The 22321-nt window shown below is 40.1% G+C and overlaps 1 protein-coding gene across 3 annotated transcripts; it reads right to left on the bottom strand.

Annotated features, from left to right (window-relative positions):
• Positions 1–189: 189 nt before the first annotated feature.
• On the bottom strand, positions 190–21990 carry LOC119730365 (ralBP1-associated Eps domain-containing protein 1-like). Of its 3 annotated transcripts, none has more exons than XM_038203222.1 (19): positions 21661–21990; positions 19376–19505; positions 17689–17757; positions 16990–17086; positions 16688–16808; positions 14708–14933; positions 13498–13725; positions 13221–13284; positions 12216–12367; positions 11941–12029; positions 11119–11217; positions 10764–10863; positions 10304–10468; positions 7391–7463; positions 6088–6293; positions 4856–5103; positions 3959–4039; positions 3076–3197; positions 190–2331 (listed from the first exon to the last, which is right to left on the bottom strand). In XM_038203222.1, the coding sequence occupies exons 1-19, from the start codon at positions 21820–21822 to the stop codon at positions 2154–2156; spliced, it is 2610 nt and encodes an 869-aa protein (XP_038059150.1). In that variant the 5' UTR covers positions 21823–21990; the 3' UTR covers positions 190–2153. The 3 variants fall into 3 exon arrangements, with proteins under 3 accessions (XP_038059150.1, XP_038059151.1, XP_038059152.1); XM_038203223.1 differs by having other exon boundaries at positions 11941–12008; XM_038203224.1 differs by lacking the exons at positions 6088–6293; positions 7391–7463.
• Between the last annotated feature and the right edge of the window lie 331 nt (positions 21991–22321).

The following is a 22321-nucleotide window of genomic DNA, read 5'->3' as shown; positions in this document are numbered from 1 at the left end:
GCCCCCCCCCCCCTTAGTATAATCACTGTGATGTACTCCCACTGAAGAGTTTGAACATCAATTTGTAACAGTACTGTGCTATGCACCCAGTCCTAGCTAAGAACCATGGGATACATGTGGCATGAACCAAAGCATCATGGGAAAACTAGATACGACAACAAAACATGAACAAAGAGCTTAGATGATGAGAAATGTACACATGAATGGTGACAAAAGTTTTTGGTGAAAAGGAACATTGTGAGCCCATACAACTTGACAATGCATTCAATTCTTTAAGGACAAAATATGAACACATAATTATCCAACACTTGCAATACAAGCAACGCCAATTCTGCCCGGCGGGAAACTGCCCAGATTTCAGCACACACGGCCCCACTTATATGTCGTTAGTTTTTGTTGCTTTTGTCCCATCTGAAAGAAGCAATCTTTTGCTGTGGAACAGACTTGAAATCACAATAAATGTATTGTTCAAATACAATCCCTCATTAACACTGCTTAACTTATTCTTTGAAATGCCAAGGCAACATTTCAAATTTCCACTACAAGCACACAAGTTTTCTGCTCATGGCACCACCGTGAGCAAAGACCGTAAGCAGTAAGCACAAATATAATTAAGGTATCAGTAATGGTTGTGTTTGAAAAATAGGGACAAAGCGAACGAAATGTCAAAGTGCATGAACAAGAAAGGAATGGCCACATAAATGGATATAATTATAAATTCAGCCAGCCACAAGCACGATTTTTGTTACTTCTGATGACTATGGATGACTGTGTTGTTTAACATAACAACTACACCACATGGTACTTGTGCCAAGCTTCAAACATCTCAAATTTGTGAGTTTGAAAACTATTTCTGCAACATGTTTCTCAAGGTTTAAAATGCATATGCCACACATTAATGTAATACATGTACAGTATTCGTTGGGCAAAAGACATCAAGATCAAGACACACAAAAACATCCAAGAAAAGGTTAAATAGCGCAACACAAGCCTAACCATTTCAACGAAACGTGTACGCCAACATCAGTATGAAAAACACACATTAATTACAAAAAGCAGCCACAGTATGGATAGAACATGGAAAAAGCCACGCTGTTCTGCAATAAATGTTAACCAAGCTTGTACAAAAAGTTTCTGGGAGATCTTCTTATCAGCCAGACAATTAAAAACAAAACTCAGCCTCCAAGAACCATGCAACTAGAGACCATTGTAATCTTATATTCAGTGTCAACTATTGTTATCTGGTTATGGCATAGAAATGGCAAAAAAAGTAGAAAATTCACAAGCTACAGTTCGAGTTGCTTCAATTTTGTGGCGAGAAAAAAAAAAGTTGTTGTAACCATACATGTGTACCTTAAGTTAATGCAACATTTTAGAAAAAACTAAAAATTTGTTCATAGGTTCTTGCACAACATGGTGCTGTGTATAAATTTCTTTTAAAAAAGACAATGTTTAGACTTTTTCTCTTTTTTGGGGTGGGGGGTTTGACAATAGCACAATTTGTCATACAAAATGCAACAAATATAGAACAGGAATGACCATTTAATGCTGTACAATGGTCAGGTAAGGTTTGGCATGGTTGTAATGTTAATATACCGGTACATCAAGAGAAAGACTGAAAGAACAAGCAAGCAAACAAGGACTAACAAAGAAAGGGGGATTAAGGGCAAGGGTTGATGTTTACAGAGCCACTACTTGTTATATTTTACGCAAAATGTGGATGAGAACCACCATAACAAAGCAACCACCTGACGTTTCTGGTTACCATTTGTGAGTCTACTTTGATCAGCAAATGTTTAGGTTTAGAAAGCAAAACCTCTTTGGAACTGCTAAGCATCACTGGAACTACTACGCATCATAGTTTTTTCCACAGGGGACACAATTTATTTCACTAAAAAGCTAATTTATAACAACAAAAAAAGGTTATGCAGCTGAGAGCACATATGCTTGCGCACAGCTGACAAAGTTAATCCTTCAGGCATAGACAAGGGCTTGTTCAACAAATACGAGCAGCTTCCCCGCAACACGCTGAAGCAAAACAGGCTTACCTCTGTACAGCAGGCTGACCTCTATACAAGCACTGGCCCTCAGGAATCAAAGCATAATTAAATGGCGTGTTTGGATTGATAGCAAGAGTAAGACAACTGAAAGTCCTAGGTATTGACAGCAAATGGTCGGAGTTTCTTCAAGTCGATTTCTAGGGAGAGTCTGTCTTCGGTGATTTGGCTAAGTTCTTGTTGCAGCTCGCTGTTATGTCTTGAGAGCTTGGTGTTTTCTTCTTTCGCCCGTCGAATCGCTGCTTGGATCGACTTCCTGTCACACTGTATCAGGCTGAAATAATGAAATGTTTCCCTTTTAAACAAGTGTTTTTGTCTAAGTTGACTTTCAAAATTTGACATGTTTATTTCCAAAATGCGAAAAATAACCATATTTAAAAAACGGAAAAATGTGCACAGTTATGAAACTTTAAAGAGTAAAAACAATGTAACAGCTCTTTCTTCATAACCTTCCTGCTATTTAAGCAGTCACATACAGTCAAAATTCACTTCCACTTCCCCTGCTATACTTTTACAAAGGCTGGTCACCAGCAGTCAGATCATATGTCAAGCAAGCACTTGTGTCTGGTCAAACTGGGTTAATAGACAAACAGGCAAGTTGTGGTCACAGCTGTGCTAGTCACAAACTCCCGTGTTTGAATTTACCCAATTGTTATCCGTGTGATCGATCAACGGAAGCTGAGGTCAACCTTTTTTAATGTCATAATAGTCATCAATTCCCAATATATTCAATATGTTATAAATTGTAATACTTTCTTTACTTTCGAAATACCCATTTATTGGCCTTGATTTCCATGGGCCCGGTCGGGACACATCATAACTGTTAAAATGAGGGCATTACACGTGTTGTAGATCCTATACATACTACCTGGATGTGGTGTATTCTCATAAAATCTTGCAGGTTACAAAAGTCAACTTTGCACGTTCTATTGATAACCCCTTCCCTTCCCTATCTACTGCCAGCTCTCAAGGTCACCTCTTTTTTTTTGCGGGGGGGGGGGGGGGGGGCAAGACTTACTCTGAAGACACCCTGGCTGGTTCTGGGGCCGACGTGTGGCGTTTCCTGTCGTTAGCAAACTGAGATCTCTTTTCGTCAGCTTGAAGCATGTCACTGGATTTATACCGGTCTTTGCTTGACAGCTGGGACAGGAGACAAGAACAAACTGATTAGAAATATACCCAAAAGGGCACATTTTCAAGGTGATATTAGTACTAATCCAATTAAAAGCTGAAGGGTAGAAAAAGGCAAGGCAAAGCATAAAGGAAAAACAGATGACCAGATGCAATGGCATGCAATACATATTGCTTTAGACATGTTGGAGTGTATCTCAGCTGCTTTTTATTTACCATATACATTTGCCAGACATTTTTTTTTCTGTTTAGTTACCTGGTGAAATTATAGGCATAGATGTGAGCCAATTTTCAAGCAAAAAATGATTGCTAAGCAAATTTAACCCTCCTAGTCTTCTGCACTTCATAACCCTTTGAATTTAGAAGAGAAAAACAACACTTTTGCCCACAGAGATAGCAACCACACTTTAAATTCCTTCGAGGTAATCCTCTGTGGAGTATGGATAACATGCTAAATCCCTGCACAATTCTTTTTGTGTTGTTAAGCTCAGGGCAAGCAGGCAGATTTGGTCCCATGCTACATCACTGATATTCCCAGTTTATTCATTATATGATTTTTTTTATCAGTATATCTCCAAAACATCTCTTTATCTGATTCACAAAACCAGCCCAACACTGTTTGATGCCTGTTAACGAAGAATGTCCAATTTATAGCGGTGACTCTATGTTTAAGTTTCCAACCACAATTCACAAATGTTTATATTATTTTTCACAAATGTTTATAATTTTCACAAATGTTTATATTTTTCATCTTTTGACCATCTTGTTACCTTTGTGGGAGTGTGTTCATCCCCCTGTGAGTGTCTGGGTGGGGGAGGGGGAGGTGGGGAGGTGCCTGGGGATACTTCATCCTGATTGGACACAAAGACAAATAGTAAGATGATTCCAGGGGTGAGATTGGGGTAAACTGATCAATCCACAAAGTCATCGGCAGAGAGTTTGAGGGATACCAAGGGCCCCACAGCAACGTAGGGTCTATGATACCTGGATGTCAAGCAGACCCAGGTGAAAAAGTAGGAGAACAATAGGATCAACATCTTCAACAACCAAAAAAAAGAAAAAAGTAGGACTTTTGTGGGTTTTCAAGAGTAGTTTTTGTTTGATGCTCACCCATGTCACAGCATCATAAGCCTCATTTGGCATGTTCTGTACTCACAACACTTGTGCTCCATCCTCAACTAAGCTCTTGGAAGTACAGTTGCAGTACTCCTGCGCCTAAGCCCTTCATTGTGTGATTTACATATGACAGTGTGTAACATTGTTATGAAAAATTTCAATACAATTTAATTTTTCGGAGCTGTGGGACGAAACAGTAGGGAAAAGTGGGAATTTCAAGAAATAAAGTAGGAAACAAAGCAATGCAAACAAAGAACTAGAAAAAAAAGTAGGAAAAGTGGGAAAACTTAATATCCTGTGATACACGTACATTGTACGTGTTGGCATTTGTATAAACTATTTTAGGTGAAGACACTTTTAAAGTGAAAGTTCAGGAATTCAAGATTTCAAAAGGATTCTTCAAAATCCTGAAATAGATAAAATCCTGAATGCAAATCCTCAAAGCAGGAAAAATCCTAACATATCTCACCCATGTGAGAGTGATAAAATTTTAAACCAAAATTTATTGGATACAATGTTTCGATACTCCAGGATTTTTCAACATCACCCACCATTGGTTGATAGTCCCCATGTCCTGTGGCTGTTAGCATGGACGTATCACTCGTCGTCCTGGTCTCAAATTGACTGAAATCAGCAAAATCTGTTTGATCATGAGCCTCTTCCTCCTCACCGGCCGATGAGGTGTAGCTGTTGCGATTACTGGAGGCCGAGGACGAACAGGTGCGTTCACTGGAGTGAGAACTGAGCTGGGTGTTGGGTCTGGGTGGGATGGTGGGTCTGGGCGGAACTAGTTGTCTCTCTGAGCAGTAAGAAAATATTGAGAAAACATTATTTTGGTATAATGCCATTTTGCATCAGGCGACCTGAAATCAACATTGGCTCTTACCATTGCACCTCCTGCTATTTAAAGAGTCACAGACGGTAAAAATTCACTTCAACTTCTCCTACTATACTTTTAACAAAGGTTAGTCACCAGCAGTCAGATCATATGTCAAGCAAGCACTATGACCAGTCAAACTTGGTCAACAGACAAAGCAGGCAAGTTGTGGTCACAGCTGTTTTATTACTCACCTGGAGTCAAAGCATAGCTGTATTATGTTACATAAACAGTTCCAGCCAGTCAATCCTGCTTTATGTAGGCTGAGAATTCTTAACTGTTGAAAACAGTCACTTGATTGATTTTGGTTGAAAGGACTACTTGGCACAGAATGTATGTTTGCACAGGAGGGTTGATGTATAAAATTACATTTACTATTGAGCGTCCTGGCCATTTGTTGGTCACTCATAGGCGGTACAAAGGTCGCAGTCCAGTGTAAAGGGGGCCTTAGGCCTTGAGAATTAAACATCCATAGTCTATAAGTCACAAGGCTTACCTTTGTTGTCGGAAACTTTGCTGAATGGTGTTCAAAATCCTATTTCCTAAAAACTGCCCAAAGACTTCATCTTATATGCATTGCATCTATCAAGTACTACATTGTATTCCTCAATTCCTCATCGTGTGTGTGTATCACATTGGCAGCTATATTAGGTGCCCCTAGCCAGCTCAAAGCTGGAGAGCCTAGGTCATCTGCACATGTAAGCAATCGGTCCTGGGTTCAAGTCCCACCTGAGTAAGGTGGTGATTTTCTTTGTATGGGTTCAGGAATAACAAGTATACTGCTGTTTTTTCTTCAAGTAATACAGCTGCCTCCTCACTGTAAAAATCACAAGAATTTACTGATGTCAAAGAAGAAATAAAGGTTAGTAGACTGAAGGGGTTAGTGTAGAACGGATACACTCTTACCAGGAGTAGGGACAAGCTGGTTGCGATCTAAGGACATAGACCGAGAGTGGATACCATTATACCTTGGGGGTAGGGCAGGAGGGAGGAGATCCATTCCCCTGGGGGTGGGGGCCTGCCCCGGGGGTTCTGCTATGCATTCTGCCAGGGCAGTTTGCCTATAGAGGGGAACCAGTATGCGCTGCTGAAGTGTGGCTCCTGAGTAGGATCTAAACAGGTGGAAATGAGTGAAGGGTGAAAGGTCATGATGAGGTCATGGAGAGGTCAGACAAGGGTGCTGTATAGAAGAATGAAGCTATGTCTACATTGGAGAGAGCATCAACGCAACTAACGGATTCTAAGCAATATACTTCATGATGCAAGCTCACAATAACTTGGATTAAAATACAAATTCAGCACCAGATGAAACTAAAGGGTGTGGTAAAGACGCACCAGATGAAACTAAAGGGTGTGGTAAAGACGTGCAATAGTTACTGAGCTCTACTTTTGATGGAAAAAGAGCACACGGCCAAGTTTCTGAGTCAAAAACATACTACACTACCATGACTACTGGTGCAAAACTACAGAGACAATTGCAAGTTACTATATTGCGTTGAACCAATACACAAGTGCACTGCTATGAAAATGTGATACATCAAATGCTTAGGAAAAGTTATAGCAAGAATGTGCATGGCCGTTATTTTCATGGATGGACAATAGCACAGTTTTGTCAATGTAAAGCACAAGGGACACAGAATTTTTTTCACAATCATTTCCTTATTTACGCAATCATTTCCTTTTTTAGTTCCTCACTGCAAATGAGACAAAAAGCATTTTGAAGTTAATTCAAGTTTTAAATATTAAATCTAAGAATTAACGTTTTGGTTCTTGCTACATGTACATGTAGGCAATGCAAAAACAAGATTGTGTAATGTGGACTTATTATTTATTGTATGTTTTGCAATTTACAGAGAAAGGGAATTAAATGGACATGGACAAATGGAACTGACACTGACTGAAGATGCGATCAAATTGAGATGACAAGCAGATGACAAGGATTTATTCAGGTGTTGTATAAAACAATGAATGTAATACATTCATACAATGGAAAGATTCCATTCAGATTCACCTCGTGGAATGGAACAATCCATCTGTCACCTCATGAAATTATTCTGACCACTCAAGAACATTCATTATTTGTATACTACCACACTTTATGAACTCTTTGAACCCTGAAATATTACTTGAAGATAATAATGTGAAATTCTCATATGGCGTAATAAGGTGTACTAAAAAAAAACACAAAGGAAGAATGAAGCCCCAGTACCTGGAGCGAGAGCGGGGCAGGTAGTTTAAACGACCATCAGGACCTTCTAACGGCAAACCAACCATACCACGCTCTGCAATAAATACAGTCTAAGATTGAATGATTCAGTGTTGAAGGAAACATGCAGGTGATGTCAGTTTTAAGAACGTGCAGATGATGTCAGTATTAAGAACATGCAGATGATGTCAGTACTCTGAACATGTAAATGGTAAGATGTTAAGAGCTAGTGAGTGGGTAAAAGGCAGATCATGATGATGACAATGATGATGCTGCATCGGCAATGTCTATCAAATGGTAAAGGTTTTTAAGTTAATTATTTACGCTTATTGACATTTGATAAGGCTGGGGGGCCGGGAGGGGGGATCAACAACCTTACTTTGGCGGGACTTGAACCTATGACCTGCTGCCTACCAGTGCAGATGTTTTGACCACTTGACCAACAAAGCTTGTTTGGGTCAGCTGGCAAGTTAGGAATGTGATACACCAGTGAGTTAGGGCTGTCCATTTTCGAATAACTTAGTATTCGTTTACTCAAAACTGCGTTTGACCAAATATTCAGATATTGGAAACTGCCAGCTGCAACTGTGTGCTGCGGGCGAATTTTGTTTCCATAGGTGGGTTGCTCATATGTCATGTGCATCATTCAGTTTTCCTTTTAATCGTTAAAATAAAATTACCTCACCGATTAATTCAGAGAAGAAAAATAGTCGATGAACATGAGCATCGATGAAGTGGATTCGAATCAGGGATCTTTGTATCCATAGCTCATCACGTTATCCATCACAGTCAACTGGCAAAAAGCTATTCCACAATTTGGTTGACGATCAATATTTGGCTATTTGGGATGCATTTGGCCCTACAGTGAGTACCACAATCAAGGTTTAACGTAATTATGGGTCAGGTTATTTGCAAAATCCTCCTAAATCCCTGCTGGATTTTGGAGAATCTGAGAAGGTTAGTGCTAATTTTAAGCATGTTATCATTACCATGACAACTGATGAAAGTGAATAGTAATAACCAGTGTTCTTATGCAAAAGGCACGGATTTAGAATTCAATAATGCTATGGAACTGTTCATAGGTTTAGTACAGCGTTAATTTTGAAACAAATCGATAGAAACACTTACCTTTGTTGACACTCGCATTCAATTCACAATAACATTACAGATTGAACAAGGAAATGAATTTTAATTAGAGCCAACATGTGCAGTATTGTACCGGTATGTCTGCTTTAAACCAGGTAAACTGTATCAGGTCTGCCTGAACTCGTGTTTAAATAGCAACCAGAACTGAAGTAGATGACATGGGACGGTTGCTTCCTGTCAAACTGTTTACTTACCACCTTCTAACCAATGCTGGACATTGTTAGCTATGCATTATGAAACACAAAGTGGTTGGAGGTTCACCAAAATCATCAAAAATATTATTGTTAGGAATGATAAATGAAAACAATGAAACAATATAAAATGAAAGTATTTGGAACAGGAACTGAAGCCAGGTGACAATCCCTGTGTATATCAGATTGCCAACAAAGTAATCGTTTTTTTCTATTATGTGCCCATACAAAACACAAGTTATTTGAATGTGAGATAAACAGTAACAAGAAACGATGTAGCCTTTTCCAGAGGGTTCATTGAACGTTAAAACATTGTTTTTAAAACTTGTTTTCAGAATGATCAGTAAAACATGAAATGACGTATCATTTATGTTTTAATTTGTTTTAAATACGTTTGTTCTTTGTTCTGTATGTCCTTTCCACAGGTGGAGGTGGGGCAATGGGAAAGGCCGGGTTGGGTGTGTTGGGAGGTGCAGTGACTTACCCAAACTGTCCCCGCTGCTTGTCCTTTCCACAGGTGGCTGTGGGGCAATGGGAAGGGGCGGGGTTGGGTGGGGGATGCGTTGGGAGGTGGAGTGACTTGCCCAAACTGTCCCCTCTCCTTGTCCTTTCCACAGGTGGAGGTGGGGCAATAGGAAGGGGCGGGGTTGGGGTGAGGGATGCGTTGAGAGGTGGAACAACTTACCCAAACTGTCCCCTCTCCTCATCCTTTCCTCAGGTGGCTGTGGGGCAATAGGAAGGGGCGGGGTTGGGTGGGGGATGCGTTGGGAGGTGCAGTGACTTACCCAAGCTGTCCCCTCTCCTTGTCCTTTCCTCAGGTGGAGGTGGGGCAATAGGAAGGGGCGGGGTTGGGTGGGGGATGCGTTGGGAGGTGCAGTGACTTACCCAAACTGTCCCCTCTCCTTGTCCTTTCCTCAGGTGGCCGTGGGGCAATAGGAAGGGGCGGGGGTGGGTGGGGGATGCGTTGGGAGGTGGAACAACTTACCCAAACTATCCACTCTCCTAGTCCTTTCCACAGGAGGCAGTGGGGCAATAGGAAGGGGCGGGGTTTGGGTGGGGGATGCGTTGGGAGGTAGAACAACTTACCTAAACTGTCCCCTCTCCTCATCCTTTCCACAGGTGGCGGTGGGGCAATGGGAAGGGGCGGGTTGGGTGGGGGATGTTGTTGGGAGGTAGAGTGACTTACCCAAACTGTCCCCTCTCCTTGTCCTTTCCACAGGTGGTGGTGGGGCAATGGGAAGGGGCGGAGGATGTTGTTGGGAGGTGGAGTGACTTACCCAAACTGTCCCCTCTCCTTGTCCTTTCCACAGGTGGAGGTGGGGCAATGGGAAGGGGCGGGGTTGGGTGGGGGATGTTGTTGGGAGGTGGAGTGACTTACCCAAACTGTCCCCGCTGCTTGTCCTTTCCACAGGTTGCGGTGGGGCAATGGGAAGGGGCGGGTTGGGTGGGGGATGTTGTTGGGAGGTAGAGTGACTTACCCAAACTGTCCCCTCTCCTCATCCTTTCCACAGGTGGCGGTGGGGCAATAGGAAGGGGCGGGGTTGGGGTGGGGGATGCGTTGGGAGTTGGAACAACTTACCCAAACTATCCCCTCTCCTCGTCCTTTCCACAGGTGGCGGTGGGGCAATCTTGGCAAGCATTTCTTTTTCTCCGACTGTAGCAGCACGCTTCTTCATTTTGAAAACGTTATCGTCCTTTTCTTCGTCATTGTCTTCATCAGTCAAACCTTCTGCCCGCAGGGGATCTACATAACACACCACAGAGCACTCCGTTGCAATTCATGTTGATTGCATAGCACATTCAAATCAAATTGGATATAGGAATAGTGTCATCCAGAATGGTCACGCCCTATTTCTTGGATTACTAATGTTATAAGGATCTTTCAAATAATTTGATCTTTTTATGAAATTGTTGCAACTCAATCCAAAGATTGCACTTTCACTTTTTCAGTTTTAGGCATTTTTTGCAAACATTCCTTTGGAAATTCAGTCCTGAGAGAAGTTGATGCAACTTCAATTTTTTAATTAAGTCTAACATACCTGAATGCGTTCTTGGTCTGTTTCCGGTCTCATCTGCTATTGTGACCGTCTTGCCATCAGGTTTTACATGAAGTGCAATAGGTTGGAAGATCTTGGCTTCCTAATAAAGCAAACCAAATGATTAACATCTTAGCACTGTCTACAGTTATTCGTTAATTACGGACCCCATTTACCCGCTGTGGGCAGATCAGTGTCTCCACCAGCCCATTGTGTCATGATTGTGCCTTTTCGAGAGGAAAATAAACCAGAACTCAAGTCTTCCTGTGCTTTATCCGAACACACAACCCCAGGTCATCCCCAGTCAGTCCTTTACATTACAATAACCCTTGTTGGTCAGGAAGTGTTTTCAACTTACAGGATCAGGTGAGATGGATGCAAAGTCAAAGTTAGCCGGAGACTGGGAGGAAGGTGATGGAGGTGCAGGGAACGGCGAGTCTGTAAACGTGGCCCAATTCTGGCAAATCCAAAGAAAACATTAACAAAGACTCATAAATATAATAACACGCATGTGTGTGACCTGTGACATACTGGTACAGGGCGAGTACAAAAAATAATTTAATAATGCAAAATGGCCCTGGAGCACATGTTTAGTGTTCTTATGCATTTCTTAGACGCCTCATGAAGAAAAACGTTAATCGGGTACCACAGTAAAAAAGTTCACAAAAGACAAACGGTACATGCGTTTTACTTCATTTTTTCACACAAGGTTACTGACGAATGTGTCATTCTTAAAAGGTTTAAAAATTTCAAAACTTCAACTTGGTTTCAAAAAAAGATGGCTCCTTTGCAAAATAGCAGGTTTTTTACTCACCTTGTATCTGAAGGAAATTTGAGGTATTATATACAAGAAGATGGTAAAAGATGCAAATATATGATCTGGAATTTAAAAATGCAGGTAATCAAATAATTGTATGACTTGCACACTTTTAAATGTTTTTTTTTTTCAGCGGTTCAAGCTTTCTGGTGGATATTGATTAGCTTAGTACACATGACTTATACGACAACAGCAAAACAGGATGCTAGGCAAAATCAATCAGATTCCCCTAGCACTGCTTCAGGCCTCTAGACCCAAATCCATCATCCTCCGTCAAACCAGGCCTGCAGGACCAAGTCCCCCAAAATGGGGGGATGGATTTTGATGGAGTTGGGGAGGTCTGGGTTAAGAGAATGGACTTGCCTCATCTGTCTTGTTAGGTGTGGGCGGAGTTACACTTCTGGCAGGGGTGGATTGAAGTGGATGAGAAACTGGAGGAATAAAGGTAGGCACTATAATGCAAGATTAATATCAAGAAATATAAACTGCACATTAACGATTTATCGCAAGTCAAATCTAGCACCATATATCTATAATATTGCACATGCTAGCAAACAATTACATGTCAAATTTGCGATGGTGTACAATCAATCAAATATGCAAATGAGCAATTAAGTATGCAAATGAGCTTTGCTAACCTTCGTCCTGCTTGGGGCCTATGACTGGGATGAGACTTGCCGGTAGTTGCTCTGGTAATTCCACCTTGTGTTTCCTAGCAACAACTAGATGCATTGCTGTACAGAACTCAGCGAGTGATAAGGTGCCGTCTTTATTCACATCAGAAAGTTGCCTTCAAAGAACAATCATCAATAACGTATTCACTAAAGGTCGTTTTCCTTGATTATTAAGACTTCTTAAACTACATTACATGTATTCCACTGTCAGGCATTCCAAATGAATCTGCAATAGCTAAAACATTCTGTTGAATAAAGAGAAAGCCAAATTTGGAACAAACAGGGCTTTGTCTACCAAACATTGCCTAACCCCCTTTATAGGGGACAAAATGTAGTACTTTGTGACAAGTAGACAAAGCTCTTAAAACTTGTCTACAATTTCCAAAGATTCTACAATTCCCCAAAATACGTCCTCGATGGTGTTTCTCTCCAAAATGTATTACTCCCTTTATAACCCTCCTGTGCAAACATACATTCTTTGCCAAGTTGTCCCTGCAGTCAAAATCAATCAGGTCACTATTTTTACAACCCGTAAGAATTCCCAGCCCACATTAAGCAGGATTGACTGCCTTGGATTGCTTAAGTAACTTGATACAGCTACTGGTATTGCTTTGACTCCGGGTGAGTGATAAAATAGCTGTGGCCACAACTTGCCTGCTTTGTCTGTTGACCCAGTTTGACTAGACAGAGTATTTGCTTGACATATGATCTGACTGCTGGTGACTAGCCTTTGTTAAAAGTAAAGCAGGGGAAGTGGAAGTGAATTTTGCCTGCCGGTGACTGCTTAAATAGCAGAAGGGTTTTAAATTTTCCATTGAAGACAGAAGGATGTGTATATAACGTGGATTAATTCATCCAGGGCATCCAGGGAGAACAGTTCTTAGACAACTGATGGGGCTACCCTGGTAAAATAAAACGAAAAATAAATAAATACATTCATGCAAATGTATAAATCCTACAGGTTCTCACCATATTTTGGACAGTTCAGCCGTTGGTAGCTTCGACTTTTCAAAGAATTCCTTAGAATCAGCACCTACATGTATGAATCAATAAATTAAACCATTTCTATTTACAAGTGGAGAAATCAAAATTGAATGTACACATGACAATCGTTAGCCAAACTCAGCCCTTCCTAACTACACACTTAATTTGCGCAATCAGAATTTGAACACCTCTCCCTGAAAACAAATAGTCAGCATCCAAGTACTTTCATCAATAACAGATAAATAAAAAATTGTTTCATTACCTGATAAGAGACCGTTAGGGTCGGATTGCAATGTCGTAAACTGCTTCGTGTAATACACTCGCTGCTCAGGAGTAATCAACCAAACGTCCTCATTCCCATCATGCATTGTGCTGTTACCATGGGAACCTGATTCACCGTGACTCTCAGGGAATTTGGCCCAGGATGTATCTAGGGTGTTGTTCATGGAATTGTCCAGGGATTGCGTCGGTTGCGGAATTTGAGCTTCCCCTATAGAGAAGTAAAATTGTGTGTAAATCAAAATGAAACTTTTCTCCAGGAGAACATCACTGAAAACTGATGGGGCTATTTTTGTAAAATAATACACAATGCATAAATCAATCAATCAATCAGTCATCATCGGAGACCAGCTATCTAGCAGCTATTCCCTGCAACAAGGTGTCCTCCAGGGTTCAGTAATTGGGCCCATTGTGTTCAACTTTATTCCTCACCACTATACAAGACGTGATCAAGTCATCTGGAACTACTTCCATGGCGAGTCAAAAAAAGAAACCTAAATGGTCCCCTCTATTTTGTAAAGAACTTCTGCATGTAGGCCTATCACTTTCCAGATCTAGGACGTGAGAGCCCAATTAGTAACCTTTCTTTTGGTACAAGAATCATTCAAATCACTCATGTACTTTTCGAGTTATGGAATTTTGAACACAAACACAGTCTAAAAATTGTGTCCACGGATCTCATTTAAGGTACGTGATATTTCAGTAAAATGAAACCATATCGTATCATGAAAACGATATCAGAATAATCCCATAAGTCTCCGGGGCTGCCAAGTAGAAGGCCAGGCAGGACTATAAACTCTTGACATTATAAAGCGTGTTGTTTTCACATTGGAAGCAGAAGGTGTTTGAAAAAGGTTATGATAAGCGCCAGTTATTATGGTTATGAGAGTGTTCTGATGTGTTTTCTTTTTAAATGTGAATTGTTTTTTGCTGAAATATCACTCACATTGTGATCTGTGCACAAAATCTTTAAACTGTGTTTGTGTTTAAAAAGTCCATAACTTGAAAAGTACATGAGCGATTTGAATGATTCCTTTACTAAAAGAAAGCTGATTAATTGGGCTTTTAGATCCTACCGGTAGATTTTGAACGCTCTACATGCACATGCAGAACTTCTTTTTAAAACTATACGCTATTTACATGTGAGAACTGTTTATTATTATTAAATAAAATAAACTAATATTTAAACCTACCTTTTCTGTCTTTTGCAAAGGACGCCCACCCTTCATCAGTGACTGGACCAAAACCAGGAATGCTGCCTTGCTTGTCAAACATAGGCCGATGTTCCCTTGGACTAATGGGTGATGGTAGGCTTTGATGTCTCTCCAGACCTACAGGGTGGTTCGGGGAGATGACAGGTGGGTTGTCATTGAAGGGGGAGGAGTCACGAGGTGAAGAAGGAGGCGGTGAGCCAGTCATCTAATGGTGAGAGAGAAAAAAAGCAACGATACAATGTAGTAATGATACACAGACATGACTACATGGTATAACTGCAGGGTACAACCAGCGGAGGCTCTGTTTTTTTTACAAATTAATATAGATTGAAACATGTTGACAATAGATCTTGTTTCTTGACTGGCTGGATGGTATACTTGCTTAGTTTATACTATTTTAACCCTCCTAGTAGGACGTCAATATTCACAGCAATATGTTAAACTTTTTAAAACACTGCAGGTCAGTTTCAGGAGAAGGGATATGACGTTTTAAAGTTAATTGTGTCAAACAGAGAGTCACTCCACAAAAACAGCACTGTGGAGAGCAGTGAAGCTTGACTAAATCTGCCTGCTGGCCCTGAGCTTAACCACGCAAAAGATTTGTGCAGGGATTTGAAGCTTTATCCATACTCCACAGAAGACTAACTCAAAGGAATTTGAAGTGTGGGCGCTAACTCCATGGGCAAAAGTACATTTGTAAATACTTGAAGGATTTTGAAAAGCAGAAGACTAGGAGGGTAATGTCCTCTTTCATTAAAACTATAGTTATAGTCAATTTCATAGGCTTTCCCAGCTAATTTAATGGATTTGGAGAAAAGAACAATGACGTCATATCTTTGTTATTATTCAGTGAATTGGTTACATTTAAAGCATTCAAAAGAACGGCAGTTTTCGAGCTGGCACAGTAGCCTAGTGGTTCACGAGATGAGCTATGGACTGAAAGGTGCCCGGTTTGAATCCTGCTATGTCTACCCTTTATTTTAAATGAAGGGGAAAAAAGGACAGCAAAAACCTTTAAAGTGTCTTGCTGTGATTCTGTTAAATTACTGAATTATATATAAGTAGCTTCACCCACAAACGGGAAAAAATACGTACGCAATACGCCATTCGTCAGAAGCTGAATGGTGCGCTGTGCTCCATTCGTGCAAAATAATTGCGAGAAAAAAAACAATAGTGTGACGTCACAGGAGCGTGTTAACGAACCAATAAAGACGAATAGGTAAAAGGTTCAACCCAAAAAAAATCTCACATCTTTCCTATGTTTCCCTTTATTCTGAATGCAGAAAGTAGAAATAAAATGCGCAAAAATGAAAAAGAAAATGAGAATCGCATGCAAATAGCCCTAAACCAAACCAACAGCCAAATTGAATGATAACTTAAACGGAATGCCATACCTTCAACTTAGGATGGGTTAAACATGACAATGTCAGGTCTGAAAAGGAACTGAAAGTCTGAAATCTAATACGAACCACAGGAATGACAGCACAGAGCTGCATGCAATTAGATTCAAATCGGCCACTATCAAGATGAATTTGAATGCTATTGATGCGAAATTGCTAGGGAAAACCTGGTGATAATTATTTAAAACTTGTGTGTCAATGACACTACCACTCTTCAGGAGCTGTAATAGGCTGCAGTCAAATGATTTTGTTATGGTTGGCAGTAAGCATGGTAAGACAGTCAAATGATTTTGTTATGGTTGGCAGTAAGCATGGTAAGACAGTCAAATGATTTTGTTATGGTTGGCAGTAAGCATGGTAAGACAGTCAAATGATTTTGTTATGGTTGGCAGTAAGCATGGTAAGACACACTTGTCTATGACAAGTGGCTTCAGCTGCTTCCATAGGCCCATGTGAAATTGTGCCAAGTATTTTCAGATTCGGCCTAATAGGCCTACTAATCAAATAGGTAATTCCACTGTAAAGATTGGATGTTGAGAATACATGTAGGACTACTCACATGAGGTACATTAGACGCCCGTGTTGGAGACATTGCTGGTACTTGTTCAACTTGAGGGTACACCACCGGGCCTCGAGGGCTAGCCTGGGGGCCTACCATGCCTATCACCTGGCCAACATTCCTGATGGAGAACATAAATTAATGTATTATGAAAATAAATAAAATTCAGTTTGAAAGGGTTGAAGGGGCACTATGTCCTGCAAAGCGCCCAATTGGGATACAAAATGCGTTTTCACACAATGGGTATACAGTGCTTAAACGTCTACATAAAATTTGACGTAGTGTAGTACATTGTATATTACCAATCAGTGGGTGGTTGTTTACTGGACAGAGCAAAGCCACGATCAGGAACATTATCAATAAATGCTGGATTGACAAATTCCATCTGGCCTGGATCATCTAAAGCAAAGTAGAAAATGATATAAGAAATTAACATAGAAATGAAAAAAATGTACTCTGTCTTAACAATTTCAAGTGTGCATTTTTTTAAAAATCAAATTCGTGAAATCAGCAAAACACAGTCTTTTGCAAAATATCGCTCAATGATTGGCTGTCATAAATACATTGTATAATCATTGACCCTAACTCCCTAGGGTGATTTAGTAGGAACCTTCCTCATCCTTGCAAACCCCAACACCATATGGTAAACTGTGCGCATAAACAGTTGGACTCTGTTTTGTGGTACATGTATGCCTAATCCCATGTAAAGCAGTCAGTTTACTAGTGCAGTAATCATCCTAACAGATTCCAACAAACCCTGATGTTGGAGTTTGGCTTGTTGGGGATCGTTAGTGTTAATTATAGATCCTATTTGAACAAACAACAGCTGTAAACAGTCAGAAACAAACAAGGCTGGAATCTGCCTAAAAAAATAATACTTGTAACCATCTCAAAAACAGTACAATATACATGTACATGGTTTCTGTCCTTGTGTAGACTCAACTCAACATTTGTTGAACAGCCACAAAAAGTTTGTTTTCCAAACTGAAAATCCTGAGTACCTGGGTCTTGTGTTGATGGTGCTCCTCCACTTTGCTTCATCACAAATACTGGTAATGGTACTTCAATCCCTGCAACAAGTTAGGGTAAATTGTCCACAAATGTCACTGAATGAGGAATGTCCTCGTCTGGGGCATCTACAATGTACATGTTGCATGTATACCGGTACTTGTATGCACACACGAATGTACGTGTTGGTCTTTTGGGCATATTCCAAATTTCACAGTGTAGGATGTACATTTTCGACAATTCAACACCATGCTCAATCAAAGTAATAATCATATTGGATCGTAATTCTGATATAACGTTTCAGTTAGTTACTACAATGATTTAAAAAAGAAATTACTTATCTAACTTTTTTGCTGTACATCATGTAGTAGTAATCATATCAAAACACCACTTGTGTCGAACGTACTCAGATTTATATTAATGTTTGTGTACTTATTACTTTTTCCAGTTAAAAGTAACAGTACTGTTTAACGTTGTTATAAATAAACTATATTTCAATAAAATAAAGATAAGCTTCAAAACGATAAATGTTTCATTTGCGCATTTGGATTTTTGTGAAGTTTTGGTATTGATTGATGTTCATGATTCTATGGAACTGCCCCTTTTTCAAGGTTTTAATTTTTGAACTTTTGACCGTAGCCAGTGCAGGGTTAGGTGTCAAGCATATTTCTGTGTAGTGACAGATGAAAATATCATTTGCACATGTGCAACAAACATTTGCATGACCATGATGACACTATAACTTTGGGCTCAATTACATCTACATGTACACGTGTACATGTACATATGTACATACATATGTACCATTTGTACCATGTACATGTCTGTATGTACATTTTGTATATGTGTACCAGTACATGTAATAACCTGCAATCTACTCAATAGAAGAAACAGCTGACAACAGCATAATACATTATCAAAACACCGACATACACCGTAAAAAAAAAAAGTCCACACTCATTGAACATGTTGGAGGGGTCATAATTTTGAATCTGATCGTCTTATGATGACGTCATTTATATAAACTATACATTTGGGGAATGTTGTTAGCTACATTTTGATACCCCGTTTGCTACCAAAGACTGTAAATTGTCCAAGATTGACAACAGTTTATGAAAAATTTTGCAGTTGGAAACGTTGCGAATTTTAAAGATAACAAGAGTGGAAATTGTGGCCTGACAATGTTACACTGCCCGAAATGAACGCCAGGAACACTGATCGCACAGTGCTTGTATGCATGGGAGCACGTCAGACTGGCAACCATGTCCAATGCTGCCTTTTATACCCTTTCTTGGTCGAGGGTGTTGTGGGCCTGGTTTGGACTAGTTGGTCATACAATGTAGATGTGATGGAGCTTGTATGCCTTGTCGTCTTTATTGAGAGTGTTCTCCACCCCCTGCGTCTGATCCATGACCAACTAGTCCAAACCATGCCCTCTATGATGACCAAGACAGGGTATAAAAGGCAGTTGCGCATTGGACATGGTTGCCAGTCTGACGAAGCTTCTAGCTTAATAGGAGTGAAACGTAACTAATAATACCTGAGTAATATCTACATTTATTTTTAGGATTGGAAAAAAACGAACCTCCTAAGTCATGTTTTACCAACAATCCAGAAGAACAAATTTAAAAGATACAATGTAATTGGTTTCATTTGTGTAGAATTTAAATGCTCGCTCACCTTGACCAATCATTTCCTTGGACACAGGTAGTGGTATCGCATTCTGCGCCATTGCAATCAACTTCAGTGCAATGTAGAACTGACTCCGCCCAAAGTGACCAAGTCGATTGGCTCCACAGATTTCAGTGATCTGCAAAACAGAGCAAATGAAGAACAAAATTTGAACAAATTTCACATTGACTGTAGTTCAAGTTAATGTAGGATTGAAGAGCTTAGTTCACTTAGGTAGTCAACTTTGCAAAACTTGTGTTATCCGCACACATGATATTGCACTGATGAAATAAAACTACCAAGTTTCCAGCTCACTTTGTGGCTGATTTTGGAGGATCTTTGCACTGTGTCAAGATCTTAAGCCGGACCTTGTGTTGTTTAAATGCTCAGCGTGCATAAGACCCCAAAAAATACTTCCGATTACATGGCATTTGAAAATAAGGCAGGTAGGGAATGGGGGGGGGGGGGCAAATTTTTTTTTGTACGATCATATGGAGGCGTCTGCGTGTAAAAAAGGGTAATAGGTAGTAATTGATGGTTTTGGGTGTTTTTTCCTCATTTTTCCCATAAAAAAACATAGGGAAACCGGAAGCAGAACTATAATTTTTTTGGTCTAAGTTAAGGCCTACAAAATCCTCTGCACTGCTCCAGGATGTCACTGCATCTGCCTCAACATACCGATAAATGATATATTGACAGTGATAGCTGAAGGATTTTGCTGCTTTGCAGGATTGAGGCAGTGGTCACCCTCACAAGGACCACATTCAAGAAAAAACTGAGGATTTTGGAGGATTGAGGCCCATGCAATTTTTACATGGAGGCAGTTGTAGGATTTTGCAGGATTGAGGTTGCATCCTAGCAGAAATTAGGGTTAAAGAGTTAGGGTTAAACATCGGACTGGTACTAAACAGTCCGTTAAATTATTCCGTCTGGCTTGCTTTTATTTAGAAGAAATTAAGATATACATGTAGGTACATGTATACTGTAATTTTTAACCCCAACTCTAGGCCTTTACTCCTTTAGGCTAGGATGTACATTTAGCCTCAATCGCACATAGGCGCACAAAATTGCACATTTTCGAATTTTTTTTTTTACCTGCCAATGCTGCAGGTCCAAGTGAAAAACTTCCTCCAGCCCTAAACATGCTAAATCGACAACCCAATGATTTCATTTATAAAAGATAGTGGATATTTTGCCGGAGGTAATGACGGCAAACTAACGATTACTAAAGGTTTGCCGGCGGCAATCCATATCAACAGAGGGCGCTGTACTCTTTAAAGAAGGGCTGAATTATAAGATGTATAAAATTCCCACCAAAAGTTGTGTAGCACGTTTGGTGTAATGGTTAAGCGGTAATCCTTACTTTAAGGACACCTCTATTTTGTACGAGTTCTGTTCAAAACTGACTTTTGCAGATGACTGTCCAGTACCAAAGTGACTTTTGCAGGCTAAAGAAGTCTTTTTTCTTCAGACAAACTCATGTTAGTTATAATTTTGAAAGCACTTTCAAAGAAAATGTGACTTTCCTACCTTTTCTTGCAGTTCGCCATCTTGCTTTTTAAATTTATTTTCTGTTTGTCATCGTCGTCTTTAACCCCTCATAAATCAAAACCCTGCCCTCTTTCTACAAAATCAAACCTGCTGATATTCAAGGGGTGTCATTGCCAAATGTTCAAATGTGTCAATAAATATCAGAGTGTCACTTTTGAGTGTCATAGTCAGCTGTTTTGGTGAGTCTTTTAACCTTATATAGGAAAGGGGTCCTAAAAGTAAGGATTACCGGTTAAGCAAAGGCTCTAGTATTAAGCGGAATGACTCGCGTTTTTAAGGGGTTTTTTTCTCATCCCCAAATAAATAAGAATATTCTTCTTTTATTATTTTAACATGTCTCAAACATTTTTTGCAGAGTATTACATTTTCTTTTTCAGATTTGTGGCTCTGGAGGATTTTTTTTAAAAGGGAGCAAAGTCCGAAATTATAAAATGGTCTGAATCCCATCTTGTGAATACGAGGTAACAACGATAATTTTGGCATGGAGCCAGACTAAAACTTTTCACCGGAAAATGTTTAAGTACAAAAAAACAGTAACTGGGCATGTTCAGTGCATATCCGGCAAATTAACGTTTACTAAAGGTTTGCCGTCCCCGGCAAAATATATACACTGCCTTTATAAAATTTAGGGCTGGGTAACTCCACTCTCCAGCTAGCTGATAGTGATACTGAGGTCACTGAAGGGGAAAATAAGTGATGGCAAAATATGATAATCTTTCCATTTCCTTCACACATGAATTTACCTGATGCAAAACTTCCGGGGTCAGCTTCGAAAGATTAAAAAACTCCTTCACCTCAGCTGACTTCACTCGACCTGCGTTCTCATGGTCTAACGTGCTGAACAACGAGGAATAATACTGCTGCTCCGTGGCGCTCAAAAATGATCCCTCCATGGCCAAAATCATTCAATTTCATAGCTTTGTGACCTTCCTAACAATCAATGCTTAGTCTGGACGGAGGAGGTGCAAGAAACAGCAGAGTTTGACGAAGAAAGAAGCGCCGAATTGTATTACTTTTTACACCCGAACTCCCATCACATTACTGGGCTGCCATCTTGGAATGATGACGTCACAGATTCAATCTGCACAGTGTTGAAACCCAGACTTATATACGTTTTCGCTATGGGATATCGCAGAAAAAAATAGCACCAGACTATATTGAATTTTTAAGATATTGCAAAAAAGAAGATGGTAAAGTTTCTGCATTGTCTCGATCATGAAAAGATCGGATTAATAAACAGGGAAATAAAATAATTCGTAACACTATTGAGATAAATTTCTTATTGTGGAGCCTGTGTTTTCCCTCCAAGTGGGATGACAAAAGGGTGGGGTGGGGGGAATCCCCCAACCTGTGGCCTGCTGCCCCATGACACCCCCCCCCCCCCTCACCCCTCCTTCAGAGTTT

The sequence above is a fragment of the Patiria miniata genome, unplaced genomic scaffold (genome assembly GCF_015706575.1).
Source record: "Patiria miniata isolate m_02_andy unplaced genomic scaffold, ASM1570657v1 HiC_scaffold_22, whole genome shotgun sequence".
Classification (NCBI taxonomy): domain Eukaryota; kingdom Metazoa; phylum Echinodermata; class Asteroidea; order Valvatida; family Asterinidae; genus Patiria; species Patiria miniata.
This window is presented reverse-complemented; position numbering and strand designations above follow the sequence as displayed.

What these genes read in the sequence shown, in the direction of transcription:
- LOC119730365 (XM_038203222.1), bottom strand. Translation starts at nt 21,822, where the DNA reads ATGATTTTGGCCATGGAGGGATCATTTTTGAGCGCCACGGAGCAGCAG. An exon ending in GGGCGTCTAATGTACCTCAT is followed by an intron (nt 14,934 to 16,687) that starts GTGAGTAGTCCT and finishes TCTCACCATTAG; the next exon opens with ATGACTGGCTCACCGCCTCC. An exon ending in GCTGAACTGTCCAAAATATG is followed by an intron (nt 12,368 to 13,220) that starts GTGAGAACCTGT and finishes TGTTCTTTGAAG; the next exon opens with GCAACTTTCTGATGTGAATA.